The sequence below is a fragment of the Schistocerca gregaria genome, chromosome 9, assembly GCF_023897955.1.
Source record: "Schistocerca gregaria isolate iqSchGreg1 chromosome 9, iqSchGreg1.2, whole genome shotgun sequence".
Lineage (NCBI taxonomy): Eukaryota > Metazoa > Arthropoda > Insecta > Orthoptera > Acrididae > Schistocerca > Schistocerca gregaria.
In genome coordinates this window covers 196,786,614-196,802,731 of record NC_064928.1, presented here as the reverse complement: position 1 = coordinate 196,802,731, position 16,118 = coordinate 196,786,614, and the positions used below count along the sequence as shown (strand labels likewise).

Below are 16,118 nucleotides of genomic sequence, written 5' to 3'. Positions count from 1 at the left end.
AAATTTGACACCTTACGGTACATTACGGCATCATCAGCAAGCAATTGCAGATTGCTGTCCATCCTGTCAGCCAAATCATTTATGCATATAGCGAAAAACAGCTGTCCTATCACACTTCCCTTAAGCACTCTCGACGATACCCTTGTCTCTGATGAACACTTGCCATCGAGGACAACGTATTGGAGTCTACTATTTAAGAATTCTTCGAGTCACTCACATATCTGTGAACTTATTCCATATGTTCTTACCTTCTTTAACAGTCTGAAATGGGGCACCGTATCAAATGCTTTCCGGGAATCTAGAAGTATGGAATCAGCTTGTTGCCCATCATCCATAGTGCTCAGTATACAGGGTGTCCCAGCTATCTTGCCCACCCAAAATATCTCTGGACAATAACAGCTATTGGAAAACGACTTTCACCTGTATCAATGTAGGGCTGGGGCCCATGAATGTACATATTTGGAAAGATTCTAAAACGAAAGCATATGTGTTTTTCACACAAACTTATGTTTTTTAAATGGACCTCCTATATTTTTTCTTCAGCAATCCATAACATGACAAAGCACGTACACAATGGCGCAGATTGAATCGCAATATTCCCATTACATCCCGAGATATTAAGACGCGAAGTTGACGCTTGAAACACCTGACATGTGCTGCTAGCGCATGTCCTCAGGCTCAGGCTGCCCGTAATCAGGATGTGATTGACATGCGTAATCACACTTCCATACTTACCAAGAGGTCCGAAACGAATATGGTCTGCTGCCATGGGCTAGGGGTGATGCGGTTCTGTAACATATCTGTGTACCGCAACGTTAGTCATAAAGTTGACTTCGCTTATCATTAATCCATTACTAAAAAGGTAGATCTAGGGCAAGTGACAGTTAATCATTCACTCGTAATAGTAAAATTCATGTTGATGGTTTTAGTGAAACAAGCAAGTGGACTAAAAGTTTTACCGTTGTTTCGGACCTCTTGATAAGTATGGAGGTGTGATTACACATGTCAATCACATCGCGATTACGGGCAGCATGGGGTTCACGCCTGAACCTCAGGACGTGTGCTAGCAGCGCATATCGGGTGTTTCAAGTGTCAACTTCGCGTCTCAATCTCTCGGGATGTAATGGGAATATTGCGATGCAATCAACGCCATTGTGTATGTGCTTTGTCATGCTATGGATTGCTGAAGAAAAAATGTAGGAGGTCCATTTAAAAAAAAAAACAACATAAGTTTGTGTTAAAAAACACATATGCTTTCGTTTTAGAATGTTTCCCAATATGTACATTCATGGGCCCCAGCTCTACATTGATACCAGTGAAAGTCGTTTTCCAATAGCTGTTATTGTTCCAGAGATATTTTGGGTGGACAAGATAGCTGGGACACCCTGTATAGTGAGAAAAGGGCACGCTGAGTTTCGTGTGAACGATGCTTTCTGAAACTGTGCTGATTCGTGCACGTAAGCTTCTCTGTCTCAAGAAAGTTTGTTATATTTGAAGTGAGAATATGTTCAAGGATTCTTCAGCAAACATAATTTAGAAATATTGATCTGTAATTTTGTGGGGGTCCGTTCTTTTACCTCTTATAGACTGGAGGCATCAGCGCTTTTTTGCAGTCGCTTGGGACTTTGTGCTGGGTGAGAGTTCCACAATAAATGGAAGCTAAGTAAGGGGCCAATGCTATAGAGTACTCTGTGTAAAATTGAACTAGGATTCCATCTGGACCTGATGATTTATTTACTTTCAAGTCTTTCAGTTGTTTCTTTGCGCCAGGAATGCTTATTACTATGTCATCTATATGGACGTCTGTTCCTCATGCTCGTATATGACACGTCCCCTCCTTCATCCTGTTACACCACCATAGCACAATTTATCCCTTAATACAGCTCTATTGCACTTAGATGTGGTGCACATATTTAATACTTGCTTTAACTAACTTCATTTAAAGCTAAACATTAATTTTATATTGTTGAAAACAATATTTTAATAATCTAAGATTTTTCATCCCTCCCCTCTTTCTTTTTTCCCCCTCACATTTTTTGTAGGAAAATTTACATAGTTTAATTTTCTACTGGAAAACACTTTTGCTAGAAACTGTGGATTTCAAGTTATGTGAGAAAAACATAAAAAAATTATCTCTAAACAGCCTTCCCCTCCACCCACCCTACACCCTGTGCAGAAATTTGTAACTACACATATTTTTTGACCAGTCAGCCTTTTTTGGTCTATGTTGACTGGGTACACCTAATACATAGTGAGATGGCTTAGCAGTTATGAGACTGCACTTACAGTATGTAGTAGCAATTTGCAGTTATCCGTCCAGTTATCCTGGTTTAATGTTTCCTTGGTTTCTCTAAATCATTTCAGGCAAAACAGGATTCTAACAGTTTAAACAAACATTGAGGATAAACCTTGTATCAGTATTTAAATCTTAGCCCCTTGTTGTTCTAGGTATTATGGTGATAGAGATGGTTGATGGTGAACCTCCTTTCTTCAATGAACCACCACTGCAAGCAATGCGCCGGATAAGGGATATGCCTCCTCCAAAACTGAAGAACACTCACAAGGTAAGTTTTTTGGTGTATTCTAGCTTTGTACCTAGGCATATTTTTAGTTTTCCCTCTGTAACAATGGAGATATTTTAACTGATACTGTGACTTTTAAGTTTAGTGACCAGCCAGTCATGATCCTTGGTGACCTCCTCCTCCTCCTCCTCCTCCTCCTCCTCCTCCTCCTCCTTCTTCTTCTTAAAGCACACTAATTATTTGCAGTGCCCAGCATCACAGATTCAGTAGTTTCAAATAGGATATTCATGGTCATCAGCTAAAATGGCTTCACATCGTGGCGGGGGAGGGGGGATGGTCACCTCTGGTCCACATAGGTGGTGGTTTAGCGAACAGCCATTAAATATCTGATGTGTACCCTTGTCTTTGATGTCTCCGTGATGTTATCTTTCAACAATATACTGCAAGATTGCATGTTGACCTAGCTTGATACACAGGGCATCCTTCTGTTGTGCTGGCTGGGATGTTGTACAGACATCTAACCCTTTGGAAACATCTGATCACAGGTTGCTGAGATCCTGGCATGCATCACTTGTCAGCAGCTAATACTGAAGCCAAGAAATCTGCTGTAGAGTTGAAGCAGCATGAAGTGACATACCCACATGTCATCCGAGCTCAGTTCAGCTTGGTGCTCAGCCGGATTAGAGTCATTGACGCAATCAAAGTGACAGCTCCGTGTATACTGAACTTCACATCTTGTGTACCCTCAAATGATCTGTAAATTTAATTTTATATTTTTGTGTTTCTTTCAAAATTGATTTTGGTGCTTCTTGAAGCATTTGTAAACTTATAGGCATCAGACTTGTAGGAAATTCGAAGAAAAACCACATATCTGAAGCTGTTTTTTAATTATATTATCGTGTCTTTGTATTCATAAAAATATTAGCTCTCCAATACTATCGACACATTCTTCTCATAAATATGCAGGTCTGGTGGACAATTCTGAATAGAGCACAGTATTAATTAATTGCACTTGTAGAATCAAACTTGGTAATTATTTATGTAATAGAATAGATAAAAAATCTGCTCACCAAGTGGCGGCAGAACACGTGCATAAAAGATGGTTGTAATTGGCAACTTTCAGAGCCAGTGGCTCCTCCTTCAGGCAGAAGGGTTGAAGGGGAAGGAAGAGGGGTGAAGGAAAAGGACTGGAGAGGTCTAGGAAAAGGGGTAGATTTCGGGAAAGTCACCCAGAACTTCAGTTCAGGGGAGACTTACTGTATGGGATGAGAAGGAAAGACTGATTGTTGGACAACTGTCTTTTATGTGTGTGTTCTGCTGCCACTTGGTGATTAGCTTTTTTATCTATCCAATTAAATAATTTATATAAAAAACAAAGATGCTGTAACTTACCAAACGAGAAAGCACTGGTATGTTGATAGACACAATAAAAAACACACAAATATTTAAGCTTTCGCAACCGTAGGTTGCTTCTTCAGGAAAGAGGGAAGGAGAGTGAGAGATGAAAGGATGCGGGTTTTAAGGGAGAGGGTAAGGAGTCATTCCAATCCTGGGAGCAGAAAGACTTACCTTAGGGGGAAAAAAGAACAGGTACACACACACACACACACACACACACACACACACACACACACACACACACACACACATCCATTCGCACATATACAGACATATGTAAACGCAAAGAAGTTGGGCAGAGATGTCAGTCGAGGCGGAAGTACAGAGGCAAAGATGTTGTTGTAAGACAGGTGAGGTATGAGGGGCAGCAGCTTCACATTAGCGGAGGTTGAGGCCTGGTGGGTAACAGGAAGAGAGAATATATTGAAGGGAAAGTTCCCATCTCCAGAGTTCTGATAGGTTGGTGTCAGTGGGAAGTATCCAGATAACCCGGACGGTGTATCACAGTGCCAAGATGTGCTGGCAGTGCACCAAGGCATGTTTAACCACAGGGTGATCCTCATTACCAACAAATACTGTCTGCCTGTGTCCGTTCATGCGAATGGACAGTTTGTTGCTGGTCATTCCCACATAGAAGGCTTCACATTGTAGGCAGGTCAGTTGGTAAATCACGTGGGTGCTTTCACACGTGGCTCTGCCTTTGATCGTGTACACCTTCCGGGTTACAGGACTGGAGTAGCTGGTGGTGGGAGGGTGCATGGGACAGGTTTTACACCAAGGGCAGTTACAAGGGTAGGAACCAGAGGGTAGGGAAGGTGGTTTGGGGATTTCATAGGGATGAACCAAGAGGTTATGAAGGTTAGGTGGATGGCGGAAAGACACTCTTGATGGAGTGGGGAGGTTTTCATGAAGGATGGATCTCATTTCAGGGCAGGATTTTAGGAAGTTGTATCCCTGCTGGAGAGTCACATTCAGAGTCTGATCCAGTCCTGGAAAGTATCCTGTCACAAGTGGGGCACTTTTGGGGTTCTTCTGTGGGAGGTTCTGGGTTTGAGGGGATGAGGAAGTGGCTCTGGTGATTTGCTTCTGTACCAGGTCGGGAGGGTAGTTGCAGGATGCGAAAGTTGTTTTCAGGTTATTGGTGTAATGGTTCATTTGCCATGAAGATCTAAGCTGTAGTTGTTTGTAGTTATTTAGTCAGAGATGACTATATTGCTCAATGACAATACACTCTCAATTCAGAGATATCTGAGAATAATATTTTCAGTCAGTGTACGTAACATTTGCATTTGTGTGGTACTTCATTAATTTCAAACACAGGGACCTGGAATATTTTGTGCTCTTGAATTAAAATACACAGAAATCCCACATATTTTTCTCCAATGAACTCTTCATACCAATGATTTTGTTGTGAGATACGTGGCTAAATTCCTCACTGACTGCGAACATACAAATATTTGCAGCGTGAAACGACCACATCTGCCATCAACTGATTCATAATGGCTACTAACCTTTTCATTGTATCAATCACAGGCTCAATTACAAAGCATCATTTCATTTATTTTTAATTGTTGTAATGAAGCACTGTGAGGTTCTCGGAAAAGCAGATCCCATCGTCTTACAGCCATTGGCTAAAATGTGGTGGTGGCCTGCACTGCAAAGCACCTTGTTCAGAGAGAAGAATGATGCTGTATTGTCAAGAAACAAAATTGTGTGACTATCTGGAAATAAATCTAACATAAACACATTGAAAATAATGCAAATACCTGCCTGATGTTGCTCAGGCACATTAGATATCATTGTTACTGCCAGTATGTGTAAAACTACAGTTTTTTCCCTACTATAAGTACAGGCACAATAAGTAAATTTTCATTATTTGCTGTTCCAAGTGGTTTCGCAATTTTGATTGCCAGCAATATTGTAACGTACATTGAATGAATGCCTTTTTTTCTTGTGAGCTGTTTGTAGAGATTATTCTCAGTTTTGTTCTCTCGAACTACTTCTACAATTTCATTACACTTACTTCAGGATCCAGAATTACTACACCACTTTTCTGTTACTAACTTGTGACGTGAGAGTTGACTTAACAAATCATATGTTCTCTCTATCGTTACTCATTACATTAACCACATTACGTGACTACCTTCATCATTCAGTATACTGAATATTAGTACTCTGTCAAAACTTCATTTTCTGTCTTTTACAACATTCTGCTGCTAATGTGACAGTGGTTTGGAAGTCTGTGCATCTCCAGGGGTAAATGGCAATCTGCGGAATAATCTTTATCCCTCCGAGCAGGTATTTCCTCTCTGAGTCACTGCAATCACCTTCTCTTGATGGAGGCATGTGTCATCCCATGATAAAGCTCACCATGTGCAAAAATAAAAGTGAAAGAAATTCACAATATCTGTACCTTTATATTTGGTATGTTGTTTTATGTTTCTTTTTTGTATCCTTTATATATATGGGGTCTGTTCAAAAAATTCCAGAACTTTGTCCACAAAATTGTTCTATGCTTGCCTTTTATTTATTGTGCCTGGTCTCCTTCAAAATACTTACCTCCACAATTGATACACCACTTCTGCAAGCAGTCTTGGTACGCCTCTTGCTGGAAACCCGCAAAGCGCCATCTGCGAATTTTCTTTTATCTTGTCTGTTGTTGCAAATCTTCGTCCTTTCAACAGGGTTTTCAATTTTGGAAATAAAAAAAAGTGCTGGAGCCAGGTCTGGAGATTATGGAGGATGAGGCAGCACAGTGATTTCATTTTTAGTGCAAGAGTCACATACCAACAGGGGTGAATGTGTGGGTGCGTCATTATGATGCAAGAGCCATGAATTGTGTCAGCATGTTTCAGGCCATTTCCTTCTCACATTTTCATGCACGTGTTGCAACACATCCCAAAAGTACTATCAATTAACAGTTTGTCCCTGTGGCACGAATTCATACTGAACTAATCCTTAAAATTACTATCAGCATGGCTTTGACATTTGATCTCACCTGATGAGCTTTTTTTGGTCTTGGAGAACCTCTCTCATCTAATTGTGAAGATTAAACCTTGGTATCGACATCATAACTGTAGAAACACGTCCCATCACCAGTTATTATTCTTGTAAGAAACAACTTGTTTTCATTTGTGTAATCCAAAATCTCTTCACAGATTGCAAGGCGAAGGCCTTTCTAGTCTTGACTCATGAGCCATGAGATGAATTTGGCAGCAACGTAGAAACATGATGTATTCCAAGATGCTGTGTCAGGATTTCATGACATGATCCAACTGAAATGCTACATTCTTCTGCAACGTCTTCGACAGTCAGTCTCTGATTAGCATGCACAATTTCATTAATGTTACTGACATGAGCATTGTTGGAAGATGTCAAAGGGAATCCTGAACGAGGGTAATTGTAGACACAAGTGAACTATGTGAAACCTTCATAACACTGAGTGTGGCTACATCACTGTGGGTTTCCTGCATCATTTGGTATGTCTCTGTAAAGGTTTTCTTGAGTTTCAAGCAAAATTTAATGTGGATGCATTGCTTCTCTAACTCTGCCAACTCGAAATATGCAAACTGTGTGACACAACACTCTACTCAGTACAGCACTGAACAATAACTAACAGACACACAGCAATGAAACTTCCAGCAGTTACATATTAAACACAACCGTGTGCAGGGAGGCTAATCACATTTCACTCCAACACAGCATTGGTGTGGAATTACAAATGTTCCAGAATTTTTTAAATAGAATCGGTTCCTGCGGTTTTGTCTGTTGGTTTGGGTTAATGTCAGAAACTACTGTAGGGATTTTTATGCAGATTGGCCGAACTATGTTGAGTTAGACATCTGGTACTGTGAAAACGGTGCCATTGCCATCTAACAGTGAACGGCAGAAACGCTTGGAAGCACCGCTCTGCGTAACTGCACAATAAACTGCACCAGCAGAAAAATAGCAGCATCGCTCATAAACATTGGTGGATTTGTGAGCTTCAAAAGGAATTAACAGACTTGGGCATGATCTTCTTGACTCCTTAAAAATAGAGAATGACATTGTGTTCAGAAATTCCTTGCAGATGAGAACAGAAGACTTTGAAAGGGAATCACCATTCGCACTCATAATTCACTGCACATTATTTGAATAATCCATAGTGAGTTGCTTAACTTCAGAGTTCAACAGCACAGCAGATGACTCAATTTTCGGCTTTCTGCAAATCAAATCAAGATGCAGATGTAGTTCTTTCTGTGGCAGGGCAAGAGGGTCTACAACAAAGAGTATGTGACAAAGAGTTGTGGCAATGAGTCTGAATAATGGGTCAGTGCAGAATGAGATTTACTAGAGGAGTGCGGTCACTAGTTGTACATCTACATCAGCCATGTTGTTTTATCTTTCACATGCACGTTTACATCATATCAAACCCACCAACAAGCAACAGTACCTCCATTATGACAGCTGTCACCCAATCCATATCAAATGGTCCCTTCCCTACAGCCTAGGCCTTCGTGGCAAACGAATCTGCTCCAGTCCTGAATCCCTGAACCATTACACCAAAAACCTGAAAACAGCTTTCGCATCCCGCAGCTACCCTCCCGACCTGGTACAGAAGCAAATCACCAGAGCCACTTCCTCATCCCCTCAAACACAGAACCTCTCACAGAAGAAACCCAAAAGTGCCCCATTTGTGACAGGATACTTCCCGGGACTGGATCAGACTCTGAATGTGGCTCTCCAGCAGGGATACGACTTCCTAAAATCCTGCCCCAAAATGAGATCCATCATTCATGAAATCCTCCCCACTCCACCAAAAGTGTCTTTCCGCCGTCCACCTAACCTTCGTAACCTCTTGGTTCATGCCTATGAAATCCCCAAACCACCTTCCCTACCCTCTGGCTCCTACCCTTGTAACCGCTCCCAGTGTAAAACCTGTCCTATGCACCCTCCCACCACCAGCTACTCCAGTCCTGTAACCCGGAAGGTGTACACGATCAAAGGCAGAGCCACGTGTGAAAGCACCCACGTGATTTACCAACTGACCTTCCTACACTGTGACGCTTTCTATGTGGGAATGACCAGCAACAAACTGTCCATTTGCATGAATGGACACAGGCAGACAGTGTTTGTTGGTAATGAGGATCACCCTGTGGCTAAACATGCCGTGGTGCACGGTCAGCACATCTTGGCACAGTGTTACACCGTCCGGGTTATCTGGATACTTCCCACCAACACCAACCTATCCAAACTCCGGAGATGGCAACTTGTCCTTCCAATATATTCTCTCTTCTCGTTATCCACCAGGCCTCAGTCTCCGCTAATTTCAAGTTGCCGCCACTCATACCTCACCTGTCATTCAACATCATCTTTGCCTCCACACTTCCGCCTCGACTGACATCTCTGCCCAAACTCTTTGCCTTTAAATATGTCTGCTTGTGTCTGTATATGTATGGATGGATGTGTGTGTGTGTGTGTGTGTGTGTGTGTGTGTTTGTGTTTGTGCGCGCGAGTATATACCTATCCTTTTTTCCCCTTAAGGTAAGTCTTTCCACTCCCGGGATTGGAATGGCTCCTTACCCTCTCCTTTAAAACCCACATCCTTTCATCTTTCCTCCTCCTTCCCTCTTTCCTGACGAAGCAACCGCCAGTTGTGAAAGCTCGTAATTTTGTGTGTGTGTTATTTTATTGTGCCTGTCTGCCGGCACTTTCCCGCTTGGTAAGTCTTGGAATCTTTGTTTTTAATATATTTTTCCCATGTGGAAGTTTCTTTCTATTTTATTTACATCATTTCAGTTATATGAAAGTGATGATTTTTGGTTACCCAACATCACTCTATGAATTTTGAGCCTAACTCTATGCAGTGGTCCATAAACAAAATTACCGTTACACCAGACAAGCCATCGGGCTATAGACACTTAATACTACTCCTGCGAAGCCAAGCCAAATAGTTAGTTTTATTATATACAGTTTGTTTAAAAAAATTCCAGAACATTCATAATTTCGTGCCAATGGCATGTCGGAGTGAAATGCGGTTGGCATCCTTGCACAAGCCTCTGTTTAACATGTAATTGCTGGAAATTCCATTGTTGTATGTCTGTTATTGTTCAGTGCAGTATTGAGTAGATCATTGTGTCACACAGTTTGTGAATTTCAAGATGGCAGAGTTAGGGGAGCAATGCGTCTGCATTAAATTTTGCGAGAAACTTGAGAAAACTGTTACAGACACACACCAAACGATGCAGATGATGATGGTGAGCGCTTAAGCCATATTCAGTGGTACGAATGATTCACACAATTTAAAAATGGTCTGCTGGAAGTTAAAGATGACCTTCGTTCAGGATGCCACTCGACATATACCAGCTGTGTTTCTTAGGAATGTCAATGAAATTTTATGTGCCAGTCAAAGATTGACTGTCCGAGAGATTACAGAAGAATGTAACATTTCAGTTGGATCGTGTCATGAAATCCTGACACAGCATCTTGGTATGCATCATGTTGCTGCCAAGTGTGTGTCTCACAGCTCATGAGTCAAGACCAGAAAAACCCTTGCCTTGCTATCTGTGAAGAACTTTTGTATCATGCAAAGGAGAACAAGAGTTCCTTAAGATAATTATAACTGGTATTGAGACATGGTTTTGTGGTTTTAATGTTAAGACAAAGATTCAGACTTCACAATGGGTCAGGAAAGATTCTCCAACACTAAAAAGAGCTTGTCAGGTCAGGTCAAATGTCAAAGCCATACTGATACTTTTCTTTGACTTTGAAGGATAAGTTCATTATGAATTACTGCCAGTGGAACAAACTATTAATAGATGGTACTACTCGGGACATGTTGCGAAGCTGCAAGAGAATGTGAGAAGGAAATGACCTGAGATGTGCTGACACAATTCATGGCTCTTGCATCACAGTACCGCACCTGCACATTCATCCCTGTTAGTTGTGACTCTTGCACAAAAAATGAAATCACTGTTCTGCCTCATCCTCCACATTCTCCACACCTGGTCCCAGCAGACTTTTTCTTATTTCCAAAGTTGAAAACCCCATTGAAAGGATGAAGATTAGCAATAATAGATGAGATAAAAGAAAATTCGCAGACAGCACTTTGTACGATCCAGCAAGAGGCGTCGAGAATTGGAAATGGTGTTGAAAGTGGTGTATCAATCGTGGAGGAAAGTATTTCGAAGGAGATCATGTACAATAAGTAAAAGGTAAGCAGAGAAAAATTTTGTAGACAAAGTTGTGCAATTTTTTGAACAGACCTCATGTAAACTAGCTGTAATTGGCATGTGTTGCATTGCGATACAAAGAAAAAAACGTGTTTTGTTTTATAATCTTTTTATTGAAGTGCTTTTGAACACACAATATTTTTGATTTTTCTGTCTGGTGCCTACATGAAAAAGTCAGATGTTTCCCAATGTAAGAGCAAGCCATGAACAGTTCTCGATGTGAGAAGCAAGGATTTTTCAAATTTAGGTCACCCACTTGTAGTGATTGTCCCTACGCTATGTTGGTGGCGTCAAATGTGAGTCACACTGGAAACTGAAGCATTTGAACTCAAATGGCATATCTGTTGAAATCATTGGGGTGTGTGGTAATAGTTCATCTTCTCCTTTAAAATTCCCTTTTAAGATTCTAGCTTCGATGATATTGTTCATTATCTTTTTCACTGCAGGCCTGGTACCATTGCAAACCTCTGGTGGACTGAGCAAAATGAGAGGCATGTCAATTTTAAATATCAACAAGTGCGGCAGCATGCCTGAAAAATTCAAGAATTCAGTCAGATTATTTATAACACACCTTGATTCATTACAGAATGCAAAGTTTTGTCAAAATTTTAAACCAGTAAGTCAAGAATTTTCCAATATTTGCTTTGAAGGACAACTGAATAGAAAACGTAAATGTTCCTAATTGCAAATCTTCGAAAGTTCTGACTGATTGATTTGAAATCTTATCCCAGTGTTGCACTGGAATACACCCATGGTGTAATATACTTTAAAAAATATATGTGCGTGTGATACATATTGCGAATAACTTCAGTAGCAGAGAAGTAATAAAACAAAATGTTATACCTGGCACCACAGTTTCTCATGCACCTTAATGTTTATGATGTCATATCACCTGAACCATATGTTGTACAATGACATAAATTTGCCAGCACTCTTAGTGAGATATGTGAATACCATATGCAAACATGTTGCAAATAAAGTTAGCCATTACAAAGTACTACATTAAAACATCAAGCCTGATGTAGTAGTTTTACGACAAATACAGCAAAAATGTTGTAAGCGATACCTTTGCTTTTCATCAATTTGTGTGTGGGGAGGGACGTCAGTGAGAATCTTTTTTGTAATGATTTAAAATTACAAATTATGTCAATTTTTTTGTCAGTCACGAAGTGCTGTCATTCACAAATAGTGGATACATAAATATGGATATTTTTGTGTGCTGACATCACATTCTTTATGATACCATATCTCCTGAACTATTTGTAATACTTTTTTTTGGGGTGGGGTTGGGGAGGGGGGGGGGGGGGCAGAACAAATCACCAAAGTTCTGTTGCAGTCAGATGAATGCTTTAGGAATGCATTGAGGATAAACATCCAAAGAAACATTGGTTTTTATTTATATTGGTAACTATTGGTTGCGAGCATTATTCATTAGCAAGATGATGTAGGGATACGCATCACTCATCTTTTGTGGCCTGTATTGCTGCACAACCACTGTTAAAAAAAGAATAAGGGAATTTTAGCCCTGTACTTGTGCACCATTATTGCAGGTATCACCGAGGCTGCAGGGATTCTTGGAGAGGATGCTTGTCCGAGATCCTGCGCAGAGGGCGACAGCGGCGGAGCTGCTGCAGCACCCTTTCCTGAGGCAGGCGGGCTCCCCGGCACTCCTGGTGCCGCTCATGAGAGGCTCACGCCACAGCAGCTGCTAGCCGCAGAAGCCGACCTCACACAGTAACCCGAGTAGTGTATGTTACACAGTCAAGTGCCTGTTTGTGCCATTCCAGTGCACATCTACCTAATTCTACCACAAAATGATCACAAAGTGATCCTTTTTAACACGGGTCTGGTTGAACACAAAGTGGGAAACTATATTCGTGGATTTGGCAGCTTGTGCGTTTATCTCTTCATCGTCATTTTGAAGAACTTATTGATACTGTGGTGAGATCTGCCTGTGTATAGTGGTCAGTTTCCATATGTTGTTGTTAAGGGTATTGAGCTTGTATTTACCTCAGCTAATGATTATTGCCCAGTAAATGTGGAATTATGTGGGCAAAATTTCTAGATACAGATGTTGAAAATGTACTTATTGTGTACTGTAGCACCCGGAATTTTATATAATATTTTTATTAGTGAGTAGCAGTAAATGAGACTTTTTGAGAAGTAAATAGGATACTGCATTAGTAACAGCAAGAATCTACCTTCATGTATGTACGTGTTATTAAAGCTTTCCAAAGATTGGATCAAAGGATGGAAATAAAAATGTATTTCTGTTTGCTGGTATCTAGTGCAAGTTCTTGAACGTATTTACAAGAAAATAGTTAAGTTTATCTCGCTTCAAGAACATTCAACATTAAGCAGTAATACTGATATGGAACTTCCCAAGGGACTAAAACTGTGTGCAAGCTTTGCATTTTACAGACTTCAATAGAAGAATTCCTGTGAAAACCAATGATCTTTGTGAAAAGATCTGGTCCAGCACACACTTTTATTCTCTCGGGAAGTTTCATTGCAGCGTACACTCGAGTGTAGAGTGAAAGATGTATGCTGGACTGGAAATATATGTTCATTAGGTGAAAAACCCATGTGGAAATTTTCATGTGTTCATCATCTTTGCTTGATTGAAAGGTTTATTTATCAAGTTGTGTGCAGCAAATAGGAAACAATGCTCTAAGGCAGCTGTGACAGAGTTCTTTTAACTACTAGAAGTGCATTTACAATGATTTGTATGTGGTACAGTAAATTCTTCCCATTTAGTAATTAATTGATTGAAATTTGTTGCAACTCATCTATCTTTGTATAGTTGTGCAGTCTTTAAGGTGTATGGTAAACAAAATGTGTGTTTCCTAATGAAAGGATAAAATGAAGTATCTCAGTGGCCTTTGCATACAATGAGTTAAGACAGTATTTTTGTAGCAGTTAAGCACTGCCCTGGCAGAAGGAAACCTTCCTTATGTTCCCATAGAATGGTTTAGGGAAGTCACAGAAAGCGTAAGATGAGAGAGACTGGGGGTTAGTTGTTAGCCATTCATGTAAATGTATTGTTGTCTTCATGTTGCAGCATGTCAGTTGATTGGTTATTTTTGAATTTAGCTTATATGGGCTGTTCTCATTGCATCTGGATGGTGTCATATTTGCTGACAGGCACATAAGGAAGACTGAAGCTTTCGGACAAATACATACATACCCCTGTGCACACTGCCTCCCCTCTCCGCCTCCCCCTTCCCCCTCCCCCCTCCCATCTTCCCCCCTCCCCTCACACACACTCACACGTATACAGCCGAGAAAATGATTGAGAGGAGGAGGAGGAGGAGGGCGTGTGGGGGCTGGTGGCTGGGAGGGTGACAGCAGGCATATGGCATAGAAATGTGGGAGAGAGAAGTAACAGGTGCCTGCACCCATACCCTCTTTCCCAAAGCCTCATCTTCCTCTGTCCTGTCACCCTCCCCCCCCCCCCCAACCTCCTCCTCCCTGAAATCCTCTCCCCCGTATCATCATGCAGTGCACAAACTCAACAGTTCCAATTCCTGTGTGTTGCTTTCCTATTCTGTGCAGCTGCTACCTCTCTCCCCCACATTACTATCTTGCACAACTGTTATCACCCCTCGAGCCATTAGTCACTCTTGCCAATCCTTCCTCCTGCTACCCGCCACTTTTCTCACCTCACCCACGCCAGCCGTCAACAATCACCACCCCCTACCATGGTGTGTCTGCTGAACTGCAGTCTTGGCATTGTGTATTTTGCTGGTACAGTGTAGCCATACAGGTGTGTGTGTGTGTGTGTGTGTGTGTGTGTGTGTGTGTGTGAGAGAGAGAGAGAGAGAGAGAGAGAGAGAGAGAGAGAGAGAGCTGTTTAATTTTAAAATTAAATTTACTTGATGTTGAATTCTTCAGACACTGATTCATTTAGGTTTGGCCATGATAAATTATATTATCTCAGACATTGTGTATATTAACAAGAGTTAATTTTTGTCATACTTAACAGAAGTAATTTGGCGATCTTGATTATGTATTTGAAGCATTTTCTTTGGCAGCAAAATTTGACAGTGCACTTGATCCTGTTATTATGTTAATAACAGTTGTGTTGTTGTTGTTGCATTGTGATTACCATTTCAATATATTACATTTAGTCTTTCAATGCCTTTCATTCTATGCAAGTTTCTCTAATACAGTGTACCTGCCACACAACATATATTAATCTCAGAGCTGTAATTATGCGTCCACTTGTAGTGTATTCCCATAACATTTTATTCCCTTTCTCTGTGATTTGATGCATTTGTACAGAACTATCTTGTTTTGTTACAAGAACCTTGCCTAGATTTTGAATCGCCAGTTTTTATACAAGCACCTTCTGGGGGGGGGGGGGGGGGGGGGGGGTAAAATTTTGTGGGAAAGTGGTTCAGTTCTCCACTGTTACTAAAAGCTGAGCATGTTATGTTCTAAAAACGGAAAAAAGATCAGTTTGTTCCCATGTGCCATTATCCATGTGCTGTGATGATTCACCTCATAGTCAGCAAATTTCAGGCATGTGCACCTCCTGCCTGCATCCATAAGCAACAGTCATGAATTTTCCTGTGATGGATTCCCTCTTGATCCACTGTGACAAAACTAAGCTTTTCTGGATGACTGGCTACACTTTTGATGCATCCTTTTACAAGAGGTTGTTTGGACAAAAAAAAATTATTTACAAAAGTAATGAAATATATTTGTAAATGAAGGTGGTGTTATGAGATATTTGCTAAGATATTGTGCTGTTCTCTCTCATTAATGTTTCTGAGGGAGAATCGTTTAGTTGTTGCTCTTGTCTTCAACACACATGTATCCAGTTATTTTATATGAATAATCATTTTAAATACATTTTAAAATGTAGAGCAGGCAACAGGAGAGTGGTGAAATTTTATTGTTAAATATCCCTCTTTGGAGTATGTAGATGTACTGTATTTGCTTGCTGTGTCACATAAAATGGAAAAATCTACTAACTCTCAAA

General features: G+C 40.7%; 1 protein-coding gene across 1 annotated transcript in view; it reads left to right on the top strand.

Moving 5' to 3' along the window:
* LOC126291989 (serine/threonine-protein kinase PAK mbt-like) overlaps positions 1–15,505 on the top strand; it is a 97,118-nt gene extending 81,613 nt beyond the window's left edge. Inside the window, exons 8-9 of the mRNA XM_049985762.1 lie at positions 2,449–2,564; positions 12,682–15,505. Coding sequence (XP_049841719.1) covers positions 2,449–2,564; positions 12,682–12,843 — 278 coding nt within the window. The 3' untranslated portion in view covers positions 12,844–15,505. The remainder of the gene's footprint in view (positions 1–2,448; positions 2,565–12,681) is intronic.
* Positions 15,506–16,118: the final 613 nt, after the last annotated feature.